Here is a 23,819-nt window from a genome sequence, read left to right as displayed (position 1 = left end):
GCCACCATGCTCTTCTGGCTAACACTGGGGAATCAAACGTGGGTCCTCAGACTTCGTAGTGCCTCAACCACGAAGTTCGTATTTAATATGAACCACCAATTCATATTTAATTCTTTCAACAGTTAAAAAGTTGGTTTGGGGGGTACACATTCCACAGATGAGAAAACAGATGTGCACAAAGTTAACACAGCCTGGTAGAGTATAAATTGAAATAGATTAATCTGGCTTTAAAGTCAGGTGAACACTGGGGCATGGTGGCACACGCCTTTAATCCCAGCACTTGGGAAGTAGAGGTAGGAAGATCGCCATGAGTTCAAGGTCACCCTAAGACTTCTTAGTGAATTCCAAGTCAGCCTGGGCTAGAGTGAGACCCTGCCTCGAATCCCCTCCCCCTTGAAAAAAAAAAGTCAGGTAAATTTGGTCTGATTACAAACCTTCCTTTTTGCTTTCTGAGGGACTGTTGCCCACAAAAGAATAGCTGGAGTCCCTCCATCTCATCTCATCCCCTCAGGGAACTGATATGAGCTCCTCTTGATGGATCAACCCAATTAGTCAGCTGATCACCAGCCCCTAAGTTCCCAGACGGACCTAAATATTCGTAAAAGTAGCCGTAAGTAGATTAATCAAAATGGTTTGGGGTTTCTCCCCCTCTTTAGTCATGGTAAATTTGCTTGACGTTTTGTGGTGCTTGGTTTTATGAAGCAGATACTGTGTGTTCTGCAGATGTTCAGGGAAGTCTGAGAAGGCTGAAGTGACCACACACTCCTGTGCTTATAGCTCACATTCAGAATAACTCCCCTGTCACTTTGCAGGACCTGCCTCTTCCTCCCAGTGCAGGGATTATAGACATGGACCACCATGCCTGGTTTTATGTGGTGCTGGGCATTGAAGTCAGAGCCTTATCCCCAGCCCTTGTGTTATTTTTCTTCCAAATTAGAGTATTGAAACAATGCATTAGAAATGTTTGTCTCCTGTGATTTTTATCATGGTAAGATCATGACTTGTTATGGGCACTGTCAGGGAGCACTGAGTTTGTTTGTTTTTGAGGTAGGGTCTTGCTGTAGCCCAGGCTGACCTGGAATTCATTTTAGGCTGGCCTCAAACTCACAGCAGTCCCTCTAATGCAATCTCCAAGTGCTGAGATTAAAAGCATTTTCCGCCGGGCGCGGTGGCGCACGCCTTTAATCCCAGCACTCGGGAGGCAGAGGTAGGAGGATTGCTGTGAGTTCGAGGCCACCCTGAGACTCCATAGTGAATTCCAGGTCAGCCTGGGCTAGAGTGAGACCCTACCTCAAAACAACCAAAAAAACAAAAAAAAACAAAAACAAACAAAAAAAAAAAAAAGCATGTTCCACCATGCCTGGCCTTTTTTTAAAATCACAATTGTAGCAAAATAGATACAGGAAAATCAAAATCCAGCGGGAAATAACAAAGGTCATGAATGGGAGCATGAGATACCATGATATATCTGTGACTCTTGGGAGGTCCACACGGACATTGTCTGCTCTCTGGACTTTGCCTTGCCCCATTTGTCTGTCTATGGTCATGCCAGTGACCCTGGTTAGTCTGCCACGACCCACACAGTGATACTGTAGGAGCCACAGACTGCCAGCTAGGAGCACTCAGTAAAAAAGGACCTGGAGGCTGTGGTTTTTTTTAAATATAAAAGTTGGATAAATGTTGATTTGAATTGGCAAACACTCACACAGTGAAGTCTAATATTAGCTAGCCCGGATCTACCTGCCAAGCTCTGTGCTGGGCTTTATTTCTTGCTCAACTCCCCCACCCACCCTGTAACCCTGTTGGGTCAAGAACCACTAAATCAGAAAGGGTTCAGGTGACCTCCCACTCCACCTTCTTCTCCTAAAAAATAAATTAATTAAAAATAGAAAAAGCCAGCTTCTTCCTATGCCACTTCCCCACCCCAGCTGCACGGTTTGAAGCATTTCTGGGCCTTGTCCTTCCTCTGTAGCTGAGTTCCTCTCCCATCCCCCAGGCTTGTTCTAGCTCCTGAGATGGGGAGGCTCATCGGAGCCTGGATATGAACACCCTCCCACCCTCCTCCACTCCTGGCCTTCCTGCCCAAGCTCTGACCCTGCTGATCCCAGACAATCTGGACCAGCCCCTGGGAACAACTCTATAAACTGCCCTTCCTGTGTGTATGCACACGCATGCGCGCGCGCGCGCGCGCGCGCGCGCGCACACACACACACACACACACACAGCCAGAAGTAGGGGAGACGCTGTATAGTGTTTACTATAACGTAATAACGCACACAGGAGACTTCCTGCCCCCATGCATGGACGGGAGACTTGAGAACAAAGAGCAGCTCTTGTAAGCTTATGAAGCACTTGTGTAGGATCTGTCAGCACTGAAGAAAGGACACTGGAGCAGTTTACTGTGCAGTGCTCATCTGCTCTGGTCCCCAGGTTGCTTTGTAATAAACAATACACCAGAATTAACAGTTGTCAATGAATATTGTAAATGAACACGCTGAAACCCAAATTCATAAGGTTTCCTTTTTTTTTTTAATTTTTATTAACATTTTCCATGATTACAAAATATATCCCATGGTAATTCCCTCCCTCCCCACCCCCACACTTTCCCATTTGAAATTCCATTCTCCAAAGGTTTCCTTTTATTTTTCTTCTGACTTTCCCTCCAGATTATCGTAGATGATGATGACAGTAAGATCTGGTCGCTCTATGATGCGGGCCCCAGAAGTATCAGGTGTCCTCTCATATTTCTTCCCCCCGTCAGTGGAACTGCAGATGTATTCTTCCAGCAGATCTTGGCTCTGACTGGATGGGGTTTCCGGGTCATAGCTGTAAGTATTCCCTCTTCCATATTGCAATCCAGGTTGGTGGCTTCTCTAATGAGTACTTTCATTGAAGTAAGGTTTTATTTTCCCATTTGATGATTTTTTTTTTTTTTTTTTTTTGAGGTAGGGTCTCACTCTAGCCTATGTAGTCTCAGAGTAGCCTCGAACTCATGGTGATCCTTCTCCCTCTGCCTCCCCAGCACTGGGATTAAAGCTGTGCACCACCATGCCCAGCAGAACCCAGACTTCTGACTCCATCTCCTCTTTATCACACCATGCTTCCAGGAAACTGAGCTTGAAATATAAGACAACAGTGGATCTGCTAACTTACAGGTGGCAGAAAAGCTTCTGTTTAATGTCCATCTTTGACATTTGGAGATGAGATTCTCCAGTTAGCACGTGTCCTTAAGGTTTGGTTAAGGATTTTATTTATTTAATTTATTTTTTTATTTTTTTTGTTTTTCAAGGTAGGGTCTTGTTCTAGCTTAGGCTGACCTGGAACTCACTATGTAGTCTCAGGGTGATGGCAATCCTCCTACCTCTGCCTCTCAAGTGCTGGGATTAAAGGTGTGTGCCACCACACCCAGCTTTGGTTAGGATTTTTTTTTTGGGGGGGGTGCTTTTTGAGGTAGGGTCTCATTGTACTCCAGGCTGACCTGGAATTCTCTGTGGAGTCTCAGGGTAGCCTCGAACTCACGGCAATCCTCCTACCTCTGCCTCCCGAGTGCTGGGATTAAAGGCATGCACCACCACGCCCAGTTTGGTTAAGGATTTTTTAAAAATATTTTTATTTATTTGCAAGCAGAAAGAGAAAGCATGGGCATGACAGGACCTCATGCCATTGCAGACTCCAGATGCATTTGCCACTTTGTACATCTGGCTGGCTTACGTGGGTACTGGGGAATTGAACCCTGGCTGTCAGGCTTTGCAAGCAAATGCCTTTAACAGCTGAGCCATCCCTCTAGCCCCCAGGTTAATTGCTACTTCACTGCTGTATTAAATACCAGTCTAGCTTCCCATGGTTCATTCTTAGATTTCTCTCTCTTTCTCCAAGACAGGCACTGTGGGGAAGCACTGTTGGCTGAGACTTTAATAGCTTAGGTTGGTGCTTTGCAGCTTTAAACATTCTAGGACCTGGAGTGTTCCTCGGTCTCCCTGTGGAACACTGCTGTTATACAAGTTAGTTATTGTCTAAAGAAGAATGTGGGTATGCTGCCTTCTGTTGGGAGGTAACTGAAATTCTTTCAGTGTTACTGCAATGGAGGGCTTCACTAGACAAATCCATGTGATCTTCCTTCTGATTGAGGGTCCTTCTTTTGAGAGAGTAGTTGACATCTGTATTACGTGCTGCCATCTTGCCCCCAGGCCTTTTCTTTCCTGGTTTCATATCTTATTTCTTCAACCATTTCTCACATGTGTTTGAATGTCTGCATTAACCTTCTGTTGCCTCACTATATAGTCGTTCTTTGTATGCAACATCCCAGAAGAGTGGACAGTACTGTCTCCATCAGTCATGAGGGTAGGACCTGAGTCAGCCCTGGGGATCTGCTTAACTGAAAAGCAACTGCTGATTAGGTTTATTACCCCAAACTGGCAGGCTTGGCTTAGCTTCTGCCTGATACTTTTTTTTTGCCCTTAAGCATATTGATACGGCTTTCCCCATTTCATTTGTTAGATGATGAATCAAGAAAAGACTAGTATATCTTCAAAAGTGTTATCAAGATTTGGTTAGCTGTTATAGCAGGCACAGGCCCTGAGTTCAAACCTCAAGACTGCAAGCACAAAATATATAAAAGATCATTCAACCAGAGTATTCAACCCTGTGAAGTTTTTTTTAATTTTAATTTTTAAAATATTTATTTGAGAGAGAGTATGTAAAAGATGCAGATAGAGAAAGAGAATGGACACACCAGGGCCTCCAGCCGCTACAAACAAACCAGTTGCATGGGCCACCTTGTGCATCTGGCTTATGTAGGTCCTGGGGAATCAGACCTGGATCTTTTGGTCTTGCAGACTTAACTGCTAAGCCATCTATCCAGCCCTATTTTTTTTTTAATTTTTATTAACATTTTCCATGATTATAAAAAAATAGCCCATGGTAATACTCTCCCCCCCACACACTTTCCCCTTTGAAATTCCATTCTCCATCATATTACCTCCCCATCTCAATCATTGTACTTACATATATACAATACCAACCTATTAAGTACGCTCCTCCCTTCCTTTCTCTTCCCTTTATATCTCCTTTTTAACTTACTGTCCAGCCCTACTTTTAATTCTTACTGATTTTTCAAGGTAGGTCTCACGCTAGCCCAGGCTGACCTGGAATTCACTATATAGGCTCAGGGTTGCCTCGAATTCACAGCAATCCTCCTTCCTCTGCCTCATGAGTGCTGGGATTAACATCATACACCATGATGCCCAGCTCCAGCATGTATGGATGTACATGTGTGTGTGTGTGTGTGTGTGTGTGTGTGTGTGTGTGTGTAATTATTTTTAGTTTGAGAGAGTTGGAGTGCCAGGACCTTCAGCCTGCTGCAAACAAACTCCACATGCATGCGTCCCCGTGTGTGCATGTGCAAAATTGCATGCTGTGTCACTGTGTGTCTAGCTTTGTGGGGCCTAGATTCAAACATGAGATCTTAGGCTTTGCAGGCAAGCACCTTAACTGCTTAAGCTATCTCTTCAGCCCATCCAGCATATATTTTTTAAATTTGAATTTATCTTCTTGTTTTTAGAGTTCTCAATATTAAAGATGAAAAGTATGATTTTAAGTGGAAAAATAAGGGGCAGAAATCAGTTTGACATTTTACTTTTTTTAAAAAACTGTATTAACAATTACCATGATTATAAAAAATATTCCATGGTAATACCCTCCCTCCCCCCACTTTCCCCTTTGAAACTCCATTCTCCATCATATCCCCTCCCCCTCTCAATCAGTTTCTCTTTTGTTTTGACGTCATGATCTTTTCCTCCTATTATGATGGTCTTGTGTAGGTAGTGTCAGGCACTATGAGGTCATGGATATCCAGGCCATTTTGTGTCTGGGGGGAGCACGTTGTAAGGAGTCCTACCCTTCCTTTGGCTCTTATATTCTTTCCGCCACCTCTTCTACAATAGACCCTGAACCTTGGGAGGTGTGATAGAGATATTGCAGTGCTGAGCACTCTTGTCACTTCTTTCCAGTACCATGATGCCTTCTGAGTTATCCCCAGGTCACTGCCATTTGAAAAGAGAAGATTCTCTACCAAAAGTGAGAGTAGCATTAATAAGGGTATGAACATTAACAGAAGTGCTTACTGGGCAGTTTGATAAGCATAGTATATACATTTAGCCAGACAGCAGCAGATGTTACACCCGTAGGGCTCATGACTACCCCTGTTTTAAGTTTTCAGAATCAGGGATGTGTTCCCTCCCATGGAGCGGGCCTCCAGTCCAATTAGAGGGCGGCTGGTTTCCACATGACAGACGTGCCACTCTTGCACCTGTTGGACATTTTACTTTTGCTTGTTTTTTAATATTTTTATTTATTTATTTATTTTCAGAGGGAGAGTGAGTGAATGTGCCTGCCAGGCCTCCAGTCACTGAAAACAAACTCCAGATGTGTACGCCCCCTTCTACATCTGGCTAGCGTGGGTCCTTTGGCCTTGCAGGCAAATGCCTAAATTGCTAAGCCATCCCTCCAACCCTGTTTTTTTTTTGAGGTAGAGTCTTGCTCTAGCCCAGGCTGACCTGGAATTCACTATATAGCCTCAGGTGGCCTTGAACTTGTGGCAATCCTACCTCTGCCTCTCAAGTGCCTGGCTCAATTTTGACATTTTTTCAAAACACTTTTATTTATATATGAAATGTTTTATATAATGTGGAAAATCAATATGTTTTAGTGAACACATTTCAGCAGTTCAACTTTCTAACAATTTATTAGAAATTATAATTTATATTATAATTATAAATGAACCTGTTAGATTTTATTCTGGACAATGCCAGCCTTTGGATTTAAAAAAAACAAATAGTTTTGTTTATGTGTGCATATGAGCATGTGCCATCAGGGTCTTTTTTTGCAAGCAAATACCTTTTAACTGCTGAGCCATCTCCCCAGCCCTCAATCCTCAGCAGAGAAGGGAGATAGAATGAAGATATAAAAATGTTTAAATGCAGAGAAATTTTACAGTTTGCCCAGTTTTTCCCAATGGTAACATTTTGCAAAGTTGTAGTACAATGTCATAGGATATTAATGTTAAAATAGTCTACTTAGGGGCTGGAGAGATGGCCTAGCAGTTAACGCACTTGCCTGTGAAGTCTAAGGATCCATGTTCAACTCTCCAGATTCCATCTATGCCAGACACACAAGGAGATGCATAAAAAAATTACTTGCCTGTATGTACATGTATGGGTATGCCACGGCTGCTGATATGGACACTAGACACCACTTTTTATGTCTAGCTTACATGGGTGGCTTGAGAATTGAACCTGCACAAGCAGGTTTTGTAAGCAAGTACCTTTAACTGCTGAGCCATCTTCCCAGCCTCTTGCCTTTTTAAGTTTTTATTTATTTATTTATTTTGTAGCAGGATCTCTCTCTAACCAAGGCTGAGCATGTAGCTTTAAGCTGGCCTCAAACTCAAATTGATCCTCCTGCCTCAGCCTCCTGAGGGCTTGAGATTATAAGCCTGAGCCATCACACTCGGCATACTTTAACAAAAAAATTTTTTTGAGTTTATTTTTGAGAGAGAGAATGGATGCACCAGGGCCTTCAACCACTGCAGATGAACTCCAGATGCATGGATTACGTGGGTTCTGGGAAATTGAACTTAGATCCTTTGGCTTTGCAGGCAAACACCCTAACTGCTAAGCCATCTCTCCAGCCCTCAGCACACATTTTAATTTTTATTTTTTTAAAGTTTAAAATTTTTTTTTGCTGTTTGTTTTCATTTATTTGAGAGCAACAGAGAGAGAGGCGGATAGAGAGAGAGAGAGGCAGATAGAGAGAATAGGCACCCCAGGGTCTCCAGCCACTGCAAACAAACTCCAGACACGTGCGCCCCCTTGTGCATCTGGCTTACATGGGTCCTAGGGAATCGAGCCTCGAACCAGGGTCCTTAGGCTTCACAGGCAAGTGCTTAACCACTAAGCCATCTCTCCAGCACACACATTTTAATCTTTAAAAATTTTGGTCTCAGCCTAAAATGAGCCCAACATGATTCAGGGAAATTCACGGAAGGGGGGTTGGAAAGATTGTTAGAGCCACATGTTGGGACGTTATGCACAGAGACATTGCCTCTTCCCCATAACTGATGGCTAACCCCACAGTGCATGACCCACATTCCCCAACGAGGAGGGTCCCTATGGGGGGAGTCAGCGAGGAGGCTAACGAAGGTATCAACAGGGCTGTATACACAGTGTATAGATAACTAAAAATAAATAAAATGTATAGTTTAGTAAACCAATAAAAGCTACACCTAAAAAACAAAACAAAAAAAAATTAGGTCTCAGGCCGGGCGTGGTGGCGCACGCCTTTAATCCCAGCACTCGGAAGGCAGAGATAGGATTGCCATGAGTTTAAGGCTACCCTGAGACTACAAAGTTAATTCCAGGTCAGCTTGGGCCAGACTGAGACCCTACCTTGAAAAATGAAAAAAAAAAAAAAAATTGGTCTCGGGCTGGGGAGGGCTTAGTGGTAAGGTGCCAGCAGAGCCTAACAATCTGGGTTCGATTCCCTAGTACCCACATAAGCCATGTGCACAAGTGGTGCATGCATCTGGAGTTCATTTGTGGTGGCCCTGGTGTGATGTGACCATTCTCTCTCTGTGCTTACAAATTTTTATTGGCTTTTCAAGGTAGGATCTCACTCTAGCTCAGGCTGACCTAGAATTCACTACATAGTCTCAGGGTGGCCTCAAACTCATAGCAATCCTCCTACCTCTACCTTCCAAGGGCTGGGATTAAAGGCATGTGCCACCACAACCGGCAAATAAAAACATATATATTTATATATATATATATTATCCATTAATTGTTTTTATTTTGGTTTTTATTGAGGTAGGCTCTCACAAAAAATTACCAAATATCTTCCAGTGAGTTGTTGGCCAGGGAGGTCCCTGATGCCCCCAAAACATTATAGGCTCTTGGTTTACCACCAGAACTAGATGGTAAGATTTTGTTTGTTTGTTTTTCAAGATAGGGTTTCAGTAGCCCAGGTTGACCTAGAATTTACTATGTAGTTTCAGGGTGGCCTTGAACTTACAGTGATCCTCCTATCTCTGCATCCCAAGTGCTGGGATTGAAGGTGGGCATCCCCACCCCCACCTAGATGGTAAGCTCTTATTGCTGAAGACTCCAGATGCTTGGGCTGGGAAATCAAGCTGAAGTAGAGCTGAAAACCTCCCTGTGGACTAGCTGACAGAAAGCTGGAAATCCAACCCATATGGGAGAGAGAAGTCATCAGTGATGGTTCAGGGCAGTAGATATTGAAAGCCTTAAGATAGTCAGCCTAGTGGGCAGGATGGCACATGCATTTGGTTCCAGCACTTGGGAGGCAGAGGTAGGAGGATCACCATGAGTTGAAGGCCACCCTGAGACTACATAGTGAATTCCAGGTCAGTGAGGCCCTACCTCGAAAACAAGCCCATGACAGAGGAGGTCATGAGCCCTAGGGGAGTAGAGAGTAATGATTGCTGTAAGCACTTTTCTTTTTTTGTTTTTTCTAGGTAGGGTCCCACTCTAGCTCAGGCTGACCTGGAATTCACTATGTAGTCTCAGGGTGGCCTCAAACTCTCAGTGATCCTTCTACCTCTGCCTACCGAGTGCTGGGATTAAGGCATGCACCACCACGCCTGGCTAGCGCTTTTCATAATGTTTATACCTATATATTAATGCTACTTTCACTTTTGGTTTCAGAAGCTTCTCTTTTCAGATGGTGGTGACCACTGGGATGACTCAAAAGTCACCATAGTGCTGAGAGGAAGTGACAGTGGAAAATAAAATATTTTTAAAACTTTGGTCTCAGGGGCTGGATGGATGGCTTAGTGGTTAAGGCATTTGCCTGTAAAGCCAAAATACCCAGGTTCAATCCCCCAGGACCCATGGTAGCCAGATGCACGGTGGGGCACATGCATCCAAGTTTGTTTACAGTGGCTAGAGGCCCTGGTGTGCCCATTTTCTCTCTCTCCCCCTACCCCACTCCTTCCCTCCCTCACCCCCGGTCAAATAAATAAATAAATAAAATTTGGTCTCAGGCTGGAGAGATGGCTTAGCAGTTGCAAAGCTTAACACCATAGATGACCTGGGTTTGACTTCCCAGTACCCACATAAAGCCAGATGCACAAAGTGATGCATGCATCTGGACTTTGGGTACACCAGAGCGTCTAGTTGCTGCAAAAACATTCTTTCTGTAAATAAAAAGTTTTTAAAAAGTTTCATCTAGCTGGGTGTGGTGGTTGGTGCACACCTTTAATCCCAGCATTTGGGAGGGAGGCAGAGGTAGGAGGATGCTGTAAGTTTGAGGCCACCCTGAGACTACATAGTGAATTCCAGGTCAGCCTGGGCGAGACCGTACCTTGGGAAAAAAAAATATTTTTTTAGTCTGTTAGCTAAAACGTGAATTACAAAGTTTAGAAGAAAAGGTCTTATTTTCACATCTTGAATAAGCATGACTAAAAAATGGTATTATGTGATTCCTAAATTGTTTAGGTATGAGTTAGATTTTTACTTTTCAGATTGTAATAGGAATAAAATTTATTTTAGTTGCAGTATCCAGTTTATTGGGACCACCTTGAATTCTGTGACGGATTCAGAAAACTTTTAGACCACTTACAGTTGGATAAAGTGAGTAACTTGAAACTAACTACTTTCATGTAACTTTAATGGAATGCTTGTCTTGTATTTAACAATAGCTGTATTGTGATGTGGTTCATATGCCATACAACTACTTTTTAAATAATTTGTTTACTTGTGTGTGTGTGAGAGAGAGAGAATATGAGTGCATCAGGGCCTCCAGCCACTGCAAATGAACTCCAGAATATGCAGCCCTTTGTGCATCTGGCTAACGTGGGTCCTGGGGAATTAAACCTGGGTCCTTTGGCTTTGCAGGCAAACACCTTAACCTGTAAGCCATTCTTCCATCCCACAACTCACTATTATTTTTGGTTTTGGTTTTTCAAGGTAGATCCCACTCTAGCCCAGACTGGCCTGGAATTCACTATGGAGTCTCTGGGTGGCCTCAAACTCACTGTACTCCTCCTACCTGTGCCTTCCAAGTGCTGGGATTAAAGGCATGGCTCGAGTTTTATTTTTAATTTTATTTTATTGCAAGCAGAGAGAGAACAGAATGGGCGCACCAGGGCCTCCAGCCACTGCAAATCAACTCCAGACACATGCGCCCCTTCTGCATCTGGCTAATGTGGGTCCTGGGGAATCAAACCTGGGTCCTTTGGCTTCACAAGCAAGTGCCTTAACTGCTAAACCATCTCTCAAGCCCACAACTCACTATTTTAAAATTTTTTTTTTTTTTAATTTATTTGAGAGCGACAGACACAGATAGAGGGAAAGAGAGAGAATGGGCGCGCCAGGGTTTCCAGCCTCTGCAAATGAACTCCAGACGCGTGCGCCCCCTTGTGCATCTGGCTAGCGTGGGACCTGGGGAACCAAGCCTCGAACCGGGTTCCTTAGGCTTCACAGGCAAGCGCTTAACCGCTAAGCCATCTCTCCAGCCCACAACTCACTATTTTAAAGTGCACAGTTCAGTGTTGTCAATTCCCAGATATTTGCATACTAATGATTCTTGTCTCCTAGCTCTGCACCTAACCTTTTGGTCTCTATGAATTTGTTTTTTTTTTCTGGATACTTTACCTAAATATGTCCATATGAGATGTGGTCCTTCATGGCTGGCTCTTTTCAGTTAGTGTTATATTTCTTAGGTTCTTTCGTATCACAGCATAGGTCAGTATGGATTGAGTAGCCCTTCTCTGAAATGCTTGAGGTGACTGTTTCAGATTTAGGGATATTTGCATATCCTTTATCCATGTCACATACCTGGTGAACACTGGGGTGACAGATGTTGCAGCCAGATCGCTCTCACATCCCTGATGTCAAAGTCCAGAATCTGAAATTTTTTTATTTTTATTTTTTATTGTTGTTTTGACTTTCATGGCATTTGATTTTTTAAATATATTTTATTTGAGAGAGAGAGAATGGGCATGCCAGGGCCTCTAGTCACTGCAAACAAACTCCAGATGCATGTACCCCTTATGCATCTGGATTACGTGGGTCCTGGAGAATGGAACCAGGATCCTTTGTCTTTGCAGGCAAGTGTCTTAACCGCTAAGCTATCTCTCCAGCCCCAGGGCATTTGATTTTTGTTTTCAGGCAGCATCTCATGTTCCTTAGACTGGCTTCAAACCTCATAAAGTATGATTTTTTTTTTTTTTTTTTTTTTTTTAAAGTATGGTCTCATTCTAGCCCAGGTTGACCTGGAACTCAGCGAGCCACCTATCTCTGCCTCCCAAGTGTTGGGATTAAAGGCATGCACCACGTCAGGCCAGCTGTTTTGATGGTGCTAGGGATTGAACCCAGGAAATCACACATGCCAAACAATGACTCTGCCACTGAGCTACATCCAGTCCTCCATAGTTCTTTTTTTTATATATATATACTTATTTATGAGCAGAAATGGGGGAGGAGAATAGGCATGCAGGGGCCACTTGACACCATAAGTGAACTTGAGATGCATAAGCCATTTTGTGTATCTGGTTACGTGGGTACTGGGGAACCCAGGCTGGCAGGCTGTGCAAGTGAACACCTTTAACCACTGAGCCATCTCCCCAGCCCGCTCACAGGTCTCTCAACTATAAGTAGTTTCTTAGTAGACAGTGCCCTTCTATTTTGGGACAGGGTCCCACTGTGTAGCCCAGGCTGGCTCCAACTCTTAAATCTTTCCACCTTATCCTCTCAGCTACTGAGATTGTAGATACACACTGTTGTGCCTGGCTTGTGGATTCATTAAAAAACACAACAAAGGTAGGGCTGAAGATATGGCTTAGTGGTTAAGGTGCTTGCCTGCAAAGCCAAAGGACCCAGGTTCAATTCCCCAGTACCCATGTAAGCCAAATGCACAAGAGGGCACAGTCATCTGGAGTTCGTTTGCAGTGGCTGGAGGTCCTGGTGTGCCCATTTTTCTCTCTCTCTCTCTGCTTGCAAGTAAATAATTAAAAATATATATTTGAGGAGAGAGAAGAGGCACATGAAGGCCTCCAGATGCCTGTGTCACTTTGTGCATCTGTTTTTGAGTACTGAGCAACTTGGACCTGTAGGCTTTGCAGACAAGCACCTTAGCCACTAAGGCATCTCTCCAAATCTAGCTTCATTTTAAATTTTATTTTTTGGTTTTTTCGGTTTCTCAAGGTAAGATCTTGCTGTAGCTGAGGCTGGCCTGGAACTCACCTCAGTTCTCTTATTGCCTCCCAAGCGCTGAGAATTAAAGGCATGTACCACCACACCTGGGTAATAATAATTTTTTGTTTGTTTTTTCAAGGTAAGGTCTTGCACTAATCCAGGCTGACCTGGAACTCACTATGTAGTCTCAGGGTAGCCTTGAATTCAAGGCAATCCTCCTACCTCTGACTCCTCTGCGTGCTGGGATTCAAGGTGTGCGCCACCACGCTCGGCTAAAAATGATATTTTAAAATTTTTATTTATTTCACTTTTTTTTTGGTTTGTTGAGGTAGAGTTTCATTCTAGTCCAGGCTGACCTGGAATTCAGTATGTAGTCTCAGGGTGGCCTCTAACTCATGGCAATCCACCTCCTGAGTACTGGGATTAAAGGTATGCATCACCATGTCCAGCTTTTTTTAATTATTATTCATTTGAGATAGCGAGAGAGAGAAGGAGAATGGGTGCTCCAGGGCCTCCAGCCACTGCAAATGAACTCCAGACGCATGTGCCTTATGTGGGTCCTGGGGAATCGAACCAAGGTCCTTTGGCTTTGCAAGCAAATGCCTTAACCACTAAGCCATCTCTCCAGCCTCGTTTATTTTATTTTAAGGAGCAAAAGTGAAAAGAGAATGAATGTGCCTGGGCCCCTACCACCACAAACTCACTCCAGATGCATGTACCATTTTATGCATCCCATTTCATGTGGGTACTGGGGAATCGAACCTGGGCCATTAGGCATTGCAGCCAAGTGCTTCAACTTTACTCAAGGTCAACCTTTGTGTTTGTAATTAGGTCCATCTGTTTGGGGCTTCTTTGGGAGGCTTTTTGGCTCAGAAATTTGCTGAGTACACTCACAAATCTCCCAGAGTGCACTCCCTCATCCTCTGCAATGCCTTCAGTGACACCTCCATCTTCAACCAAACGTGGACTGCAAACAGGTAAGAGCTTGCACATTTGAAAATGCTGGATTTGGGGGGGGTTTAATGCAAGGAGGAGAGAAGGTACCAGAGAATTGGAGAAACTTTCCATTAGCCATGTCTGCTTTTCATACACTTTCAGTGTTTCTCTTGGGTGTGTCTGACAATGGCTGACATTGTATTCTGCTTGTCCCTTTTGTGTGAAACAGTTCTATATGTTTAATGACAGTTTCATTTAGCTTTTCCCAATTTTCCATCATATTCTATATTTTTTATTTTAAATATATTTATTTGCAAGCAGAGAGAGAGGGAGGGAGAGAATGGGCGCTTGCTGGAATTCACTATGTCGTCTCAGGGTGGCCTGTAACTCAGAGCGATCCTCCTACCTCAGCCTCCCTAGGGCTGGGATTAAAGGTGTGGGCCACTATGCTTGGCTTAGCCTAGTAAGACTTGATCATTCTGAGGGTCACATAAGCTTTCTTATGCATGTTTAAACATACTGCTAGCCAAAGGGAAAGGAGAAATATTACCAGTTTTTGATGTTATCTTCTGGGGTGACAGTCCAGGCATCTGACCGTCCTCTCTTGTGTGTGGTAGATCTGGTTTGACAGGATTGGTTCTTTCTTAGTTGGTCTAGTTCACTTTGCTGCATGCTTGTCACAGGTGGAAATGGCAAGGCAGTGGTGTGGCAGCCCTACTGGAGGCAAAGTTGGGTAAAAGTGTCACCACCAGTGTTCTGACATACCAGCTCACCATTTAATAGGTCAGTGATTTCTTCTCCCACAACGGGAGCGATCGAGAGGGCCTGCCCCATCGTCTTTTGGTAGCTCAGTTGTGCAGCTTTTGAGCATGTGCTTTGTAGATGGCCCTGTTGTGTTGCCATGTCAAAAGGTAACGATGGCAGGGCCTTATCAGACAAATTAAGGTGGTTTCCTTTCAAGTGCAATTCACTTTCTTAGTCCTCCAAAAGGAGTATAATTTCCAAGTAATGTGCAGTATTTTAGACACTGTCACTTGGATTGTCTTTACCAGGAAAAGTGTCTACAGAAACTAAGATCTGACTTCCTGGGGCTTGGAGTTTTGAGTGAAACCGACTTTCCAGTCAGGACATCTTTCCCTTCTGCTTTTTAGCACATACCAAGCAAAGTTTGTTTGTTTTTAATTGACAACTTCCAGAATTATAGACAAAAAAGCATGATAATTCCACCCTCCATCATATCCCCTTTCCTGCTCCTCTGACATCATCTTTGCCCCCTATTATGTAGGTCTTGTGAAGGTAGTACCAGGCACTGCAGTCATGGATGTCCAGGCCATTTTGTGTCTAGTGTGCATTGTAAGCAGTCCTGCCCTTACATTCTTTCCACACCTCTTCGGCAAGGGCCCCTGAACCTTGGAAGGTATGATAGGGATGTTTCAGTGACTAACACTCCTCTGTTACTTCCTCTCAGTACTGTAGTGCCTTTTGAGTCATCCCAGTGGTCACCACCATCTGAAAAAAGTGAGAGTAGCATTAATATATGGGTATGAAAGTGCTTCCAGGGCAGTTTGGTGAACATGGTATATGCATTTATCCAGACAAGAGCAGATGTTACACTCCTTGGGCTCATGACCTACCTCCCCCACCCCCCTGACGTAGGGTTTTGGTCAGGTTTTCAGTATCAGGCACCCAGTCCTATGAGAGTGGTTGGTTCTCCTGTAACAGACGTGGCCACTATTGCACTCATTGGATTATTTGACCTAGCTGGGCAAACTTAAGGCTTGCAGTGTCTGCAGGTGCATGGAAACTGGCAAAAGATCTAATAAGTCCTATATTAAACTTTTTTTAGGGACTGAGGAGATAACCCAGTGATTAAAGGTACTTCCTTGTATAGCCTGTTTTCACTTGAGGTAGATGGGCATTTGTTTGCATCAGCAAGAGACTCAGGCATGCCCACATGTGCAAGTAAGACTTTTTTAAATGGAAGCTAGCTGGGCATGATGGCTCATGCCTACAATCCCAGCACTGGAGTGAACTAGGAGAGCTGCCATGAGTTCCACATCAACCTGGACTACAGTGAGAGCAAAAGCATTTTATGAAGGGGCTGCCTCCCTGTTCGAGGAGATTGTTTTGGGTTTTTTAGTTTTTCCAGGTAGTGTCTCACTCTAGCCCAGGCTGGCCTCAAACTCACAGCAGTCCTCCTGAGTGCTGGGATTAAAGGCATGCACCATCACACCCAGCTCAAGGGGTAGTGTTTTGACAGGAACCCTTGCTTTTCTTTTCAGGCAGTTTGTTCCCAGTAGGGGACATCCTGTCTTGCCAGGAGCCCCATGTGCCCACATGGAGGGTGTTACCTGTCGGGAGGGAGTTGTTTCTCTGGTTGTTCCTTGGACTTGAAGAGAGAAACAGGTGCAGGTTCCAGACCTGGTCAGGCTTGACCTTCACATTGAGTTGCCCTGGTGAAAAGGTCACTTGAGTATTAGATGTAGACAGGAAGTCTCATCCCTAAAAAGGAATTGGGCACTCTGGTGTACATAAGAAACTGCTAGCTGGGAGTGGTGGTGCATATTTTTAATCCCAGCATTCGGAAGGTAGGAGGATTGCTGTGAGTTCTAGGCCACCCTGAGAATATGGAGTGAATACCGGGTCAGCATGGGCTAGAATGAGACCTTACCTCGAAAAACCAAAGAAAAACATAAGAAACTGCTTTAGGGTGAGCTCTCCAAGACTCCTTTCACAGGAATAGTCTTTTAAGCTTCTATGCCAATTTAGTATTTCTTTTTGAATAAATTGTACCCATATCCATTAGAAAATCAACTTGTTTCCCACTGTCACTTTTACCCAGAGCTTCTGTGGGGAATGTATAGTGGTTGTCTTAAATCCACTAGGCCTCTTTCCTTTTATCCTTCCTGCCATCCGTGAATCCCTAGGCTTCTTCCCTTTTCCTCTACTCATCTCTTCTAATGAGAGCCATCTTTTTGTTTGTGTTTTTAGAGGTAGGGTCTCAGGGTGGCCTCAAACTCACAACCACACTCCTACCTCTGCCAGCACACCCGGCCAGAGCAATCTTACTCCACTGTTCCTTCTTATAGTGGGGTGTCTGACCATTGTTTTGAGGGACCTTTTATTCCACAGTCTAATGCACCAGCAAGGAGGCATTGCATATCACATTCTCCTTCTGCAGTTGCTGTCTGTGATTAAACACATTATTGTATCGGCCTACTGGGATTGGTTAGTACCAGAGGCTCCCTTGATCCTTCATAGCGTTCTTTCTCATTCTGTCTTTAAATGTCATGCCACTTGTAGTACACACCTGTCATCCCAGCATAAAAGAAGAGAGTCATGCTCACCATTGTGATGTTTTCTGGCACCTCAGGGTCAGCACTGATACATCTCCTATTTGCCTCATGTAACCTCTCGAGGAAGTGGGCTGCATCTTCATTCGTTGTGGTCCTAAGTCTTGAGGCTTGTTCAGGCACCCCCTTCCACAAGCCCAGTAGAGTGCATATCCAGCAGTACTACAAATAGGCATTCCTGTATCTGTTGGATTCCAAACCCATGCTATCTGGGAACAGTTGCATTAGCGGCTGGGGATCCATTTGGATCTGTCCACTAGATGGAGCCAGTGTGCCTCCTCTTTGGGCAGTCTGTCACCTGACAGCATATTCAGTCTCCATGTCTGCCTTGGGAGGATAGTATTTTGTCAAGCTAGAGGGGGGAAAAAATCATCAGAAGAGATTCTGTCTGTAGGGGAGGAGTTTGATGTAAAAGGAAACACATCCAAAGAGAACCAGCCAGCTGCCACTTACCTTACCCTGTGACAGGTAGTGTGCCCTGCTTCAAGGTTGGCTGCCTAGCCACGCTGTGTCTGACCTGATCACGTTTCCTTTTATACAACTCATCTTCCCAAACCTTCTGTAACATGCTGAAAACTCTGGTTTCATCCTATCTTTTATTACATTTCCCTCTCCCCTGCCTACTTATTCCTCCCTGCCTTGCTTCTTACCTTACATTTTACAATTTTTAATCAAAACATTAATTTTTTTGTACTCTTTGGGCTTCACTTCCCAAGTGGTGGGTTACAGGTATGCACCCTCCTGACCTAGCTTCCTTAGGGATTTTATATAGACGTAAGGTGCACAACACAAAAAAAAAAAAAGGTCAGATCCAACTATTTTTATAGTCTGGTAATTTTTTTTTTTTTTTAAGTTTTTTGAGATAGGGTCTCACTCTGGCCCAGGCTGACCTGGAATTAACTATGTAGTCTCAGGGTGGCCTCGAACTCACGGTGATCCTCCTACCTCTGCCTCCCGAGTGCTGGGATTAAAGGCGTGCACCACCACGCCCAGCTGACCTTTTTTTTTTTTGAGGTCGGGTCTCACTCTAGCCCAGGCTGACCTAGCATTAAAGACATAGCGCCACCATGCTGAATTACATTTTCTACAAAGTGGAACAATTTTAGTTCACAGACCTCACCTTTAAGCTTTTTATTTGCACCCTTATGAAAGTTGTGAACTACATTGTTCAGGTCAGACAGCTTTTTTTTTTGTTTTTAAGATGTTTGCACGCCCCCTAAGATTGGCTGAAACAAACCACCAACCTTGAGTAGCAAAATTACCTTGAGTGTGAACAGGAAGACGACAAAGGAAACCGGGGAAGAACTAAAAAGTTTTTATGTTATGCCTGTAACTACAGTTGAAGAGTTATTGTAAAAATGGTCAGAAGATACATGACCAGAGACACTTACCCTACCCATACACTGAGTAAACCCACTGATGGTGTTTCCTTGACTCACCCATCGGGTGAGTGCATGCCAGGTTCTTCTGGAGATTCGAAGCTGGCTGATCATGAGCAAAAAGCCTCCAGTTACCAAACAAATCTAGTTATGTGCCACTCAAAAAGGGCCCAAATGAGATCCAGGTGTGCACACCTTTAGTCCCAGCACTCAGGAGGCAGAGGTAGGAGAATCATCGTAAGTTTGAGGCCACCCTGAGACTATGTAGTGAATTCTAGGTCAGCCTGACCAAACAAACAAGGCCTCAGTGAGTCCAGGACAAGTGAAGGCAAGGGGAGAAAATTCATTAAACCAGCAAGACCCAGAAGACTGGAGGCCTAGGGTCCTTAAGACTACCTTAACACAGATTTCAAGGTTCTTTTAGCTTGAAGAGCAAATGACCGGGGAGATCTAGTAGCTGGTGATCTTCTGATCACACTGCTGGTTTAAACAGGACCAAAGCTCAGGGAAGAACAGGCCACTTCCAGCATGGGACAGCCTACAGGTGGGTCTCAGCCCAGTGCCTAAGTGTATCGGTAGAAGCAGGTTAGTATTACTGTAATATTATGAGCCAGCATTGTTTTCATGGATTTTGAATCTATTTGAGATTATCCTCTGGCTAGACATCATGGCTTCATACCTGTAATCCCAGCACTCTGGAGGCTGAGGCAAGAAGAATTGCGGTAGTTTGAAGCCAAGCTTAGGCTACATCGACCCTGTCTCAAAACAAACGAAGATCGCACTCATCTTTAGCACCTTTCTTGACATTATTTCAGTAGCTGATTTGCTCAGGATTCGTGCAAAAACTTCCATAAAGATTGAATTGGGTGCTGGAGAGATGGCTTAGTGGTTATGCACTTGCCTATGAAGCCTAAGGACCCTGCTTCGAGGCTCGACTCCCCAGGACCCACGTTAGCCAGATGCACAAGGGGGTGCACGCGGCTGGAATTCGTTTGTAGTGGCTGGAGGCTCTGGCGTGCCCATTCTCTCTATCTGCCTCTTTCTCTCGCTGTCACTCTCAAAAAAAAGATTGAATTGCCTTGAACTAGCCCAAGTGATTCTAATAGTGGCCAATTTGGGCAGGGAAAATAGCTTCCATTTCAAGACAGATTTCAAAATGCCAAACTACCAAATGGTTTTACCAACCAGGGTGGCCTTAAACTCATGGCAAGCCACCTAAGTGCTGATGTTAAAAGTGTGTACACTACTCCCAGCTTTTTAAATTTTTTTTCTAATGTAGGTTCTCACTCTAGTCCAGGCTAACCTGGAACTCACAATAGTCCTCCTACCTCTGCCTCCCCAGTGCTGGGATTATTAAAGGCATGTGCCACCATGCCTAGCCCAGAGAGGAATATTTCTTTTAATGCTCAACTTTTCATAGGAAATAACCACTGGAAACCAGGTCAATTAGGATGTTTACCTCAGTGGAGCCATTTTAAATTATTACTGATAGCATTTATTCTGCATCCTGGAAAGTTTAAACCTTGGCAGGGCATGGGGGGGCACATGCCTTTAGTCTCAGCAGAGCTAAGGGAATCACTGAGTTCGAGGTCAGCCTAGGCTACAGTGAGACCCTGCCTCAAAAATATCAAGAAGTGGGGAGGGAGGGAATTACCATGGGATATATTTTATAATCATGGAAAATGTTAATAAAAATTAAAAAAAAAAAATACCAAGAAGGATTGCTTCTTGGCCTTTTGGCTAAGATCAAGTGTAGTATCTGTTCTTATCAGTTTAATATCTGATACGTCCTCTATCCGAGGACAATATATTCGGTAATGAGAACACAACATACCAAAATCTCTGGGACACAATGAAGGCAGTTCTAAGAGGTAAATTTATAGCCTCAAGTGCCTATATCAAGAAATTAGAAAGGTCGCAAGTAAACAACCTAATACTTTACCTTAAAGCCTTGGAAAAAGAAGAACAAGGCAAACCAAAAATCAGTAGACGGGAAGAAATAATAAAGATTAGGGCAGAAATTAATGAAATAGAAACAAAAAGAACAATCCAAAGAATCAATGAAACAAAGAGTTGGTTCTTTGAAAGGATAAACAAGATTGATAAACCCTTACCAAATCTGACCAAAAGAGAGAAGAGACACAAATTAATAAAATCAGAGATGAACAAGGTAACATCACAACAGATTCCAGAGAAATTTAAAAAATCATAGGGACATACTATAAAAGCATATACTCCACAAAGTATGAAAAATACCAAGAAGGAGGGGATGGAGTCTATTACGGCAGGGAGCGCGGAACCGCTTGTCTCGCTTTTCTCTCCTAGCCGAGCGTGGTGGTGCACACCTTTAATCGTAGCATTTGAGAGGCAGAAGTAGGAGGATTGCTGTGAGTTCAAGGTCACCCTGAGACATAGTGAAGTCCAGGTCAGCCTGGGCTACAGTGAGACCCTACCTCGGTGGGGGAGGGGGGGGGAGTTTAAACATAACTCTTGGGAGCATGGGAAAGTATTTATAGGAGCTACTTGCTGAGTCCTTTTGAAGGAAGTTTTTTTTCCTTAATAAAAATATTTGTTTAAGAGAAGCAGAGTGGGTACACTATGGCTTCTTCCAGCTACAAACAGACTCCAGTACCACTTTGTGCTTCTGGCTTTATGTAGGTACTGAGGAATTTAACCTGGGTTGTCAGGCTTTACAAGCAAGCGCCTTTAACTGCTGAGCCCTCTCTCCAGCTCTGGTCTTTTTTCCTTTAGTTTCCAAGTGCCTAGCTTTTAGAGACCTTCTGTGTTGAATGGATATTTGCCATTTATGTGTAACTCCTGGGAGTTTGAGTTACCAGATCTTTGTCTTTGTTTTACAGCTTTTGGTTAATGCCATCATTTATGCTCAAAAAAATAGTTCTTGGAAACTTTTCCTCTGGCCCTGTGGACCCTATGATGGCTGATGCCATTGATTTCATGGTGGACAGGGTAAGGATCATCGCCTTGGGAATTTTCATGCTTATATGAAAGAAGATAAAGTAGCTGCCTCCTCTGTCCTGAGACTAGAGGCAACACTACACCTGGCTTACAGCACCATTGTTTTTTCTCCGAGGTAGGGTCTCACTCTAACTCGGGCTGACCTGGGACTCACTATGTAGTCTCAGGGTGGCCTCAAACTCATGGCAATCCTCCAGCCTCTGCCTCCCAAGTGCTGGGATGAAAGGCGTGTGCCACCACACCTGGTAATACCATTTTTTTTAAGTGAGAGTGGGTGGGTATGCCAGGGTCTCCAGACACTGTAATCAAACTCCAGGCGTGTGCATCTGGCTTACATGGAACCTGGAGCGTCCAACATGGGTCCTTAGGCTTCATAGGCAACCACCTTAACCACTACGCTATCTCTCCAGCACACACTGCCATCTTTTGAAGTATAAATGTGAAAGAAGGGTTGGGGAGATGGCGCAGCAGTTAAAGGTGCTTGATTGCAAGCCTGATAACATGAGTTTAATCCTCCCTAGCACCCAGGAATAGCCAAAGTGGTACATGAGTCTGATTCCAACATGCTTATAGCCATGGGAGGCAGAGCAAGGGGAATCTAGAAGCTCAGGGTCAGCTAGTCTTGCCTTTCAATGGCAAAACAAAATAGAGAGAGAGATGGAAGAAAAGGATGGACGCGTCAAGGTTGTCCTTTGATCTCCACATATATACAAAGTGTTCCCTGTGGACGTGATGTAAATATTTAAAATATCATTTTAAAACTCTTACCTGTGTTTCTCCCTGCAGCTGGAAAGTTTGGGTCAGAGTGAACTGGCTTCAAGACTAACCCTGAACTGTCAGAATTCTTATGTGGAGCCTCATAAAATTCGGGACATCCCTGTAACAATTATGGATGTAAGTTTCAAGTCACATAGATAGATGCCTTACCATTTTAGACTTCTGTGCCAAGATGTGATTATTCTAGAACTTTAAATGTGTCCCCCACTCCCCAAGAATAGTGCTAACAACAAAGTAAAAATAAATAAGCATGGTAGCTTTTACCCATTTGAATTTTTTTCCCCCCCTAAGGTAGGGTCTCACTCTAGCCCCAGGCTGACCTGGAATTCTCTATATAATCTCAGGGTGGCCTTGAACTCACAGCAATCTGCCTAGCTCTGCGGTGATTAAAGGCATGTGCCAACATGCCCAGCTTGAGTGGGTTTTTACTTTTGTGGGGCTGAAAATAGAAACCATGACCTTGTATAGGTAGGCAAACTCCCTGCCTTTGGTTCATTTTGGCTTATTTTTGTTTTCTCATCAACAGACACTGTGTTTTAGCTGCTTCCCACCTAGACAGTAAGGAGACTTGCCTCACAAGGGTGGAGAGTCAAGCTGGCTTTTCTCATTGTCATGAAACATTACCAAATTTATCCTTTAGCCATTTTTTTGTTGTCATTTCAAGGTAGGGTGTCACTCTAGTCCAGGCTGACCTGGAAATTCACACAGTAACTCTAGACTGTCTGCGAACTCAGAAATCCTATCTCTGCCTCCCGAATCCTAAAATTGAAGGTGTGTGGCACCATATTCAGCCCTTTAGACATTTTTAAGTGATACTGAATTACTGACAGTATTGTGCAACCATTGCCAACATCTATTTTCAGAACTTTTTTGCTGTCCCAAACAAACTCCTGCTTGGATAATAACTCCCCATCCTCCATTTCCCTCCAGCCCTAATAGTCTGTGAGTTTGCCTGTTCTAGATGCATCTTTCACATGTGTCAGATTGTTTTACATAGCACAGGGCTTTTAAGAGTCATTGATGTTATAATACATGGCAGAATACATGCCTTAAGGCTGATAAATTCATATCCTAATACATTTTAATACATATGTTCCACATTTTGGTAATCGCTTCATCTATTATGGACAACTTTTGGCTATTATGTATAATGTTCCTATGAACTTGGCATAAATGTATCTGATGGC

At 43.8% G+C, this 23,819-nt stretch overlaps 1 protein-coding gene and 1 pseudogene across 3 annotated transcripts in view; both read left to right on the top strand.

The window, feature by feature from the left end:
• Spg21 (SPG21 abhydrolase domain containing, maspardin) overlaps positions 1-23,819 on the top strand; it is a 34,095-nt gene that overhangs the window by 6,673 nt on the left and 3,603 nt on the right. For all 3 annotated transcript variants that reach the window (XM_045161072.1, XM_045161073.1, XM_045161074.1), the window contains exons 3-7: positions 2,667-2,828; positions 10,566-10,646; positions 14,043-14,188; positions 21,738-21,846; positions 22,642-22,749. In XM_045161072.1, the coding sequence (XP_045017007.1) occupies positions 2,667-2,828; positions 10,566-10,646; positions 14,043-14,188; positions 21,738-21,846; positions 22,642-22,749 (606 nt within the window). The remainder of the gene's footprint in view (positions 1-2,666; positions 2,829-10,565; positions 10,647-14,042; positions 14,189-21,737; positions 21,847-22,641; positions 22,750-23,819) is intronic.
• LOC123464336 lies at positions 20,600-20,723 on the top strand (annotated as a pseudogene).

This window comes from Jaculus jaculus, chromosome 10 (assembly GCF_020740685.1).
Source record: "Jaculus jaculus isolate mJacJac1 chromosome 10, mJacJac1.mat.Y.cur, whole genome shotgun sequence".
Taxonomy (NCBI): Eukaryota; Metazoa; Chordata; class Mammalia; order Rodentia; family Dipodidae; genus Jaculus; species Jaculus jaculus.
The sequence above is the reverse complement of the archived record's forward strand: the minus strand, read 5'-3'. Positions and strand labels throughout refer to the sequence as shown.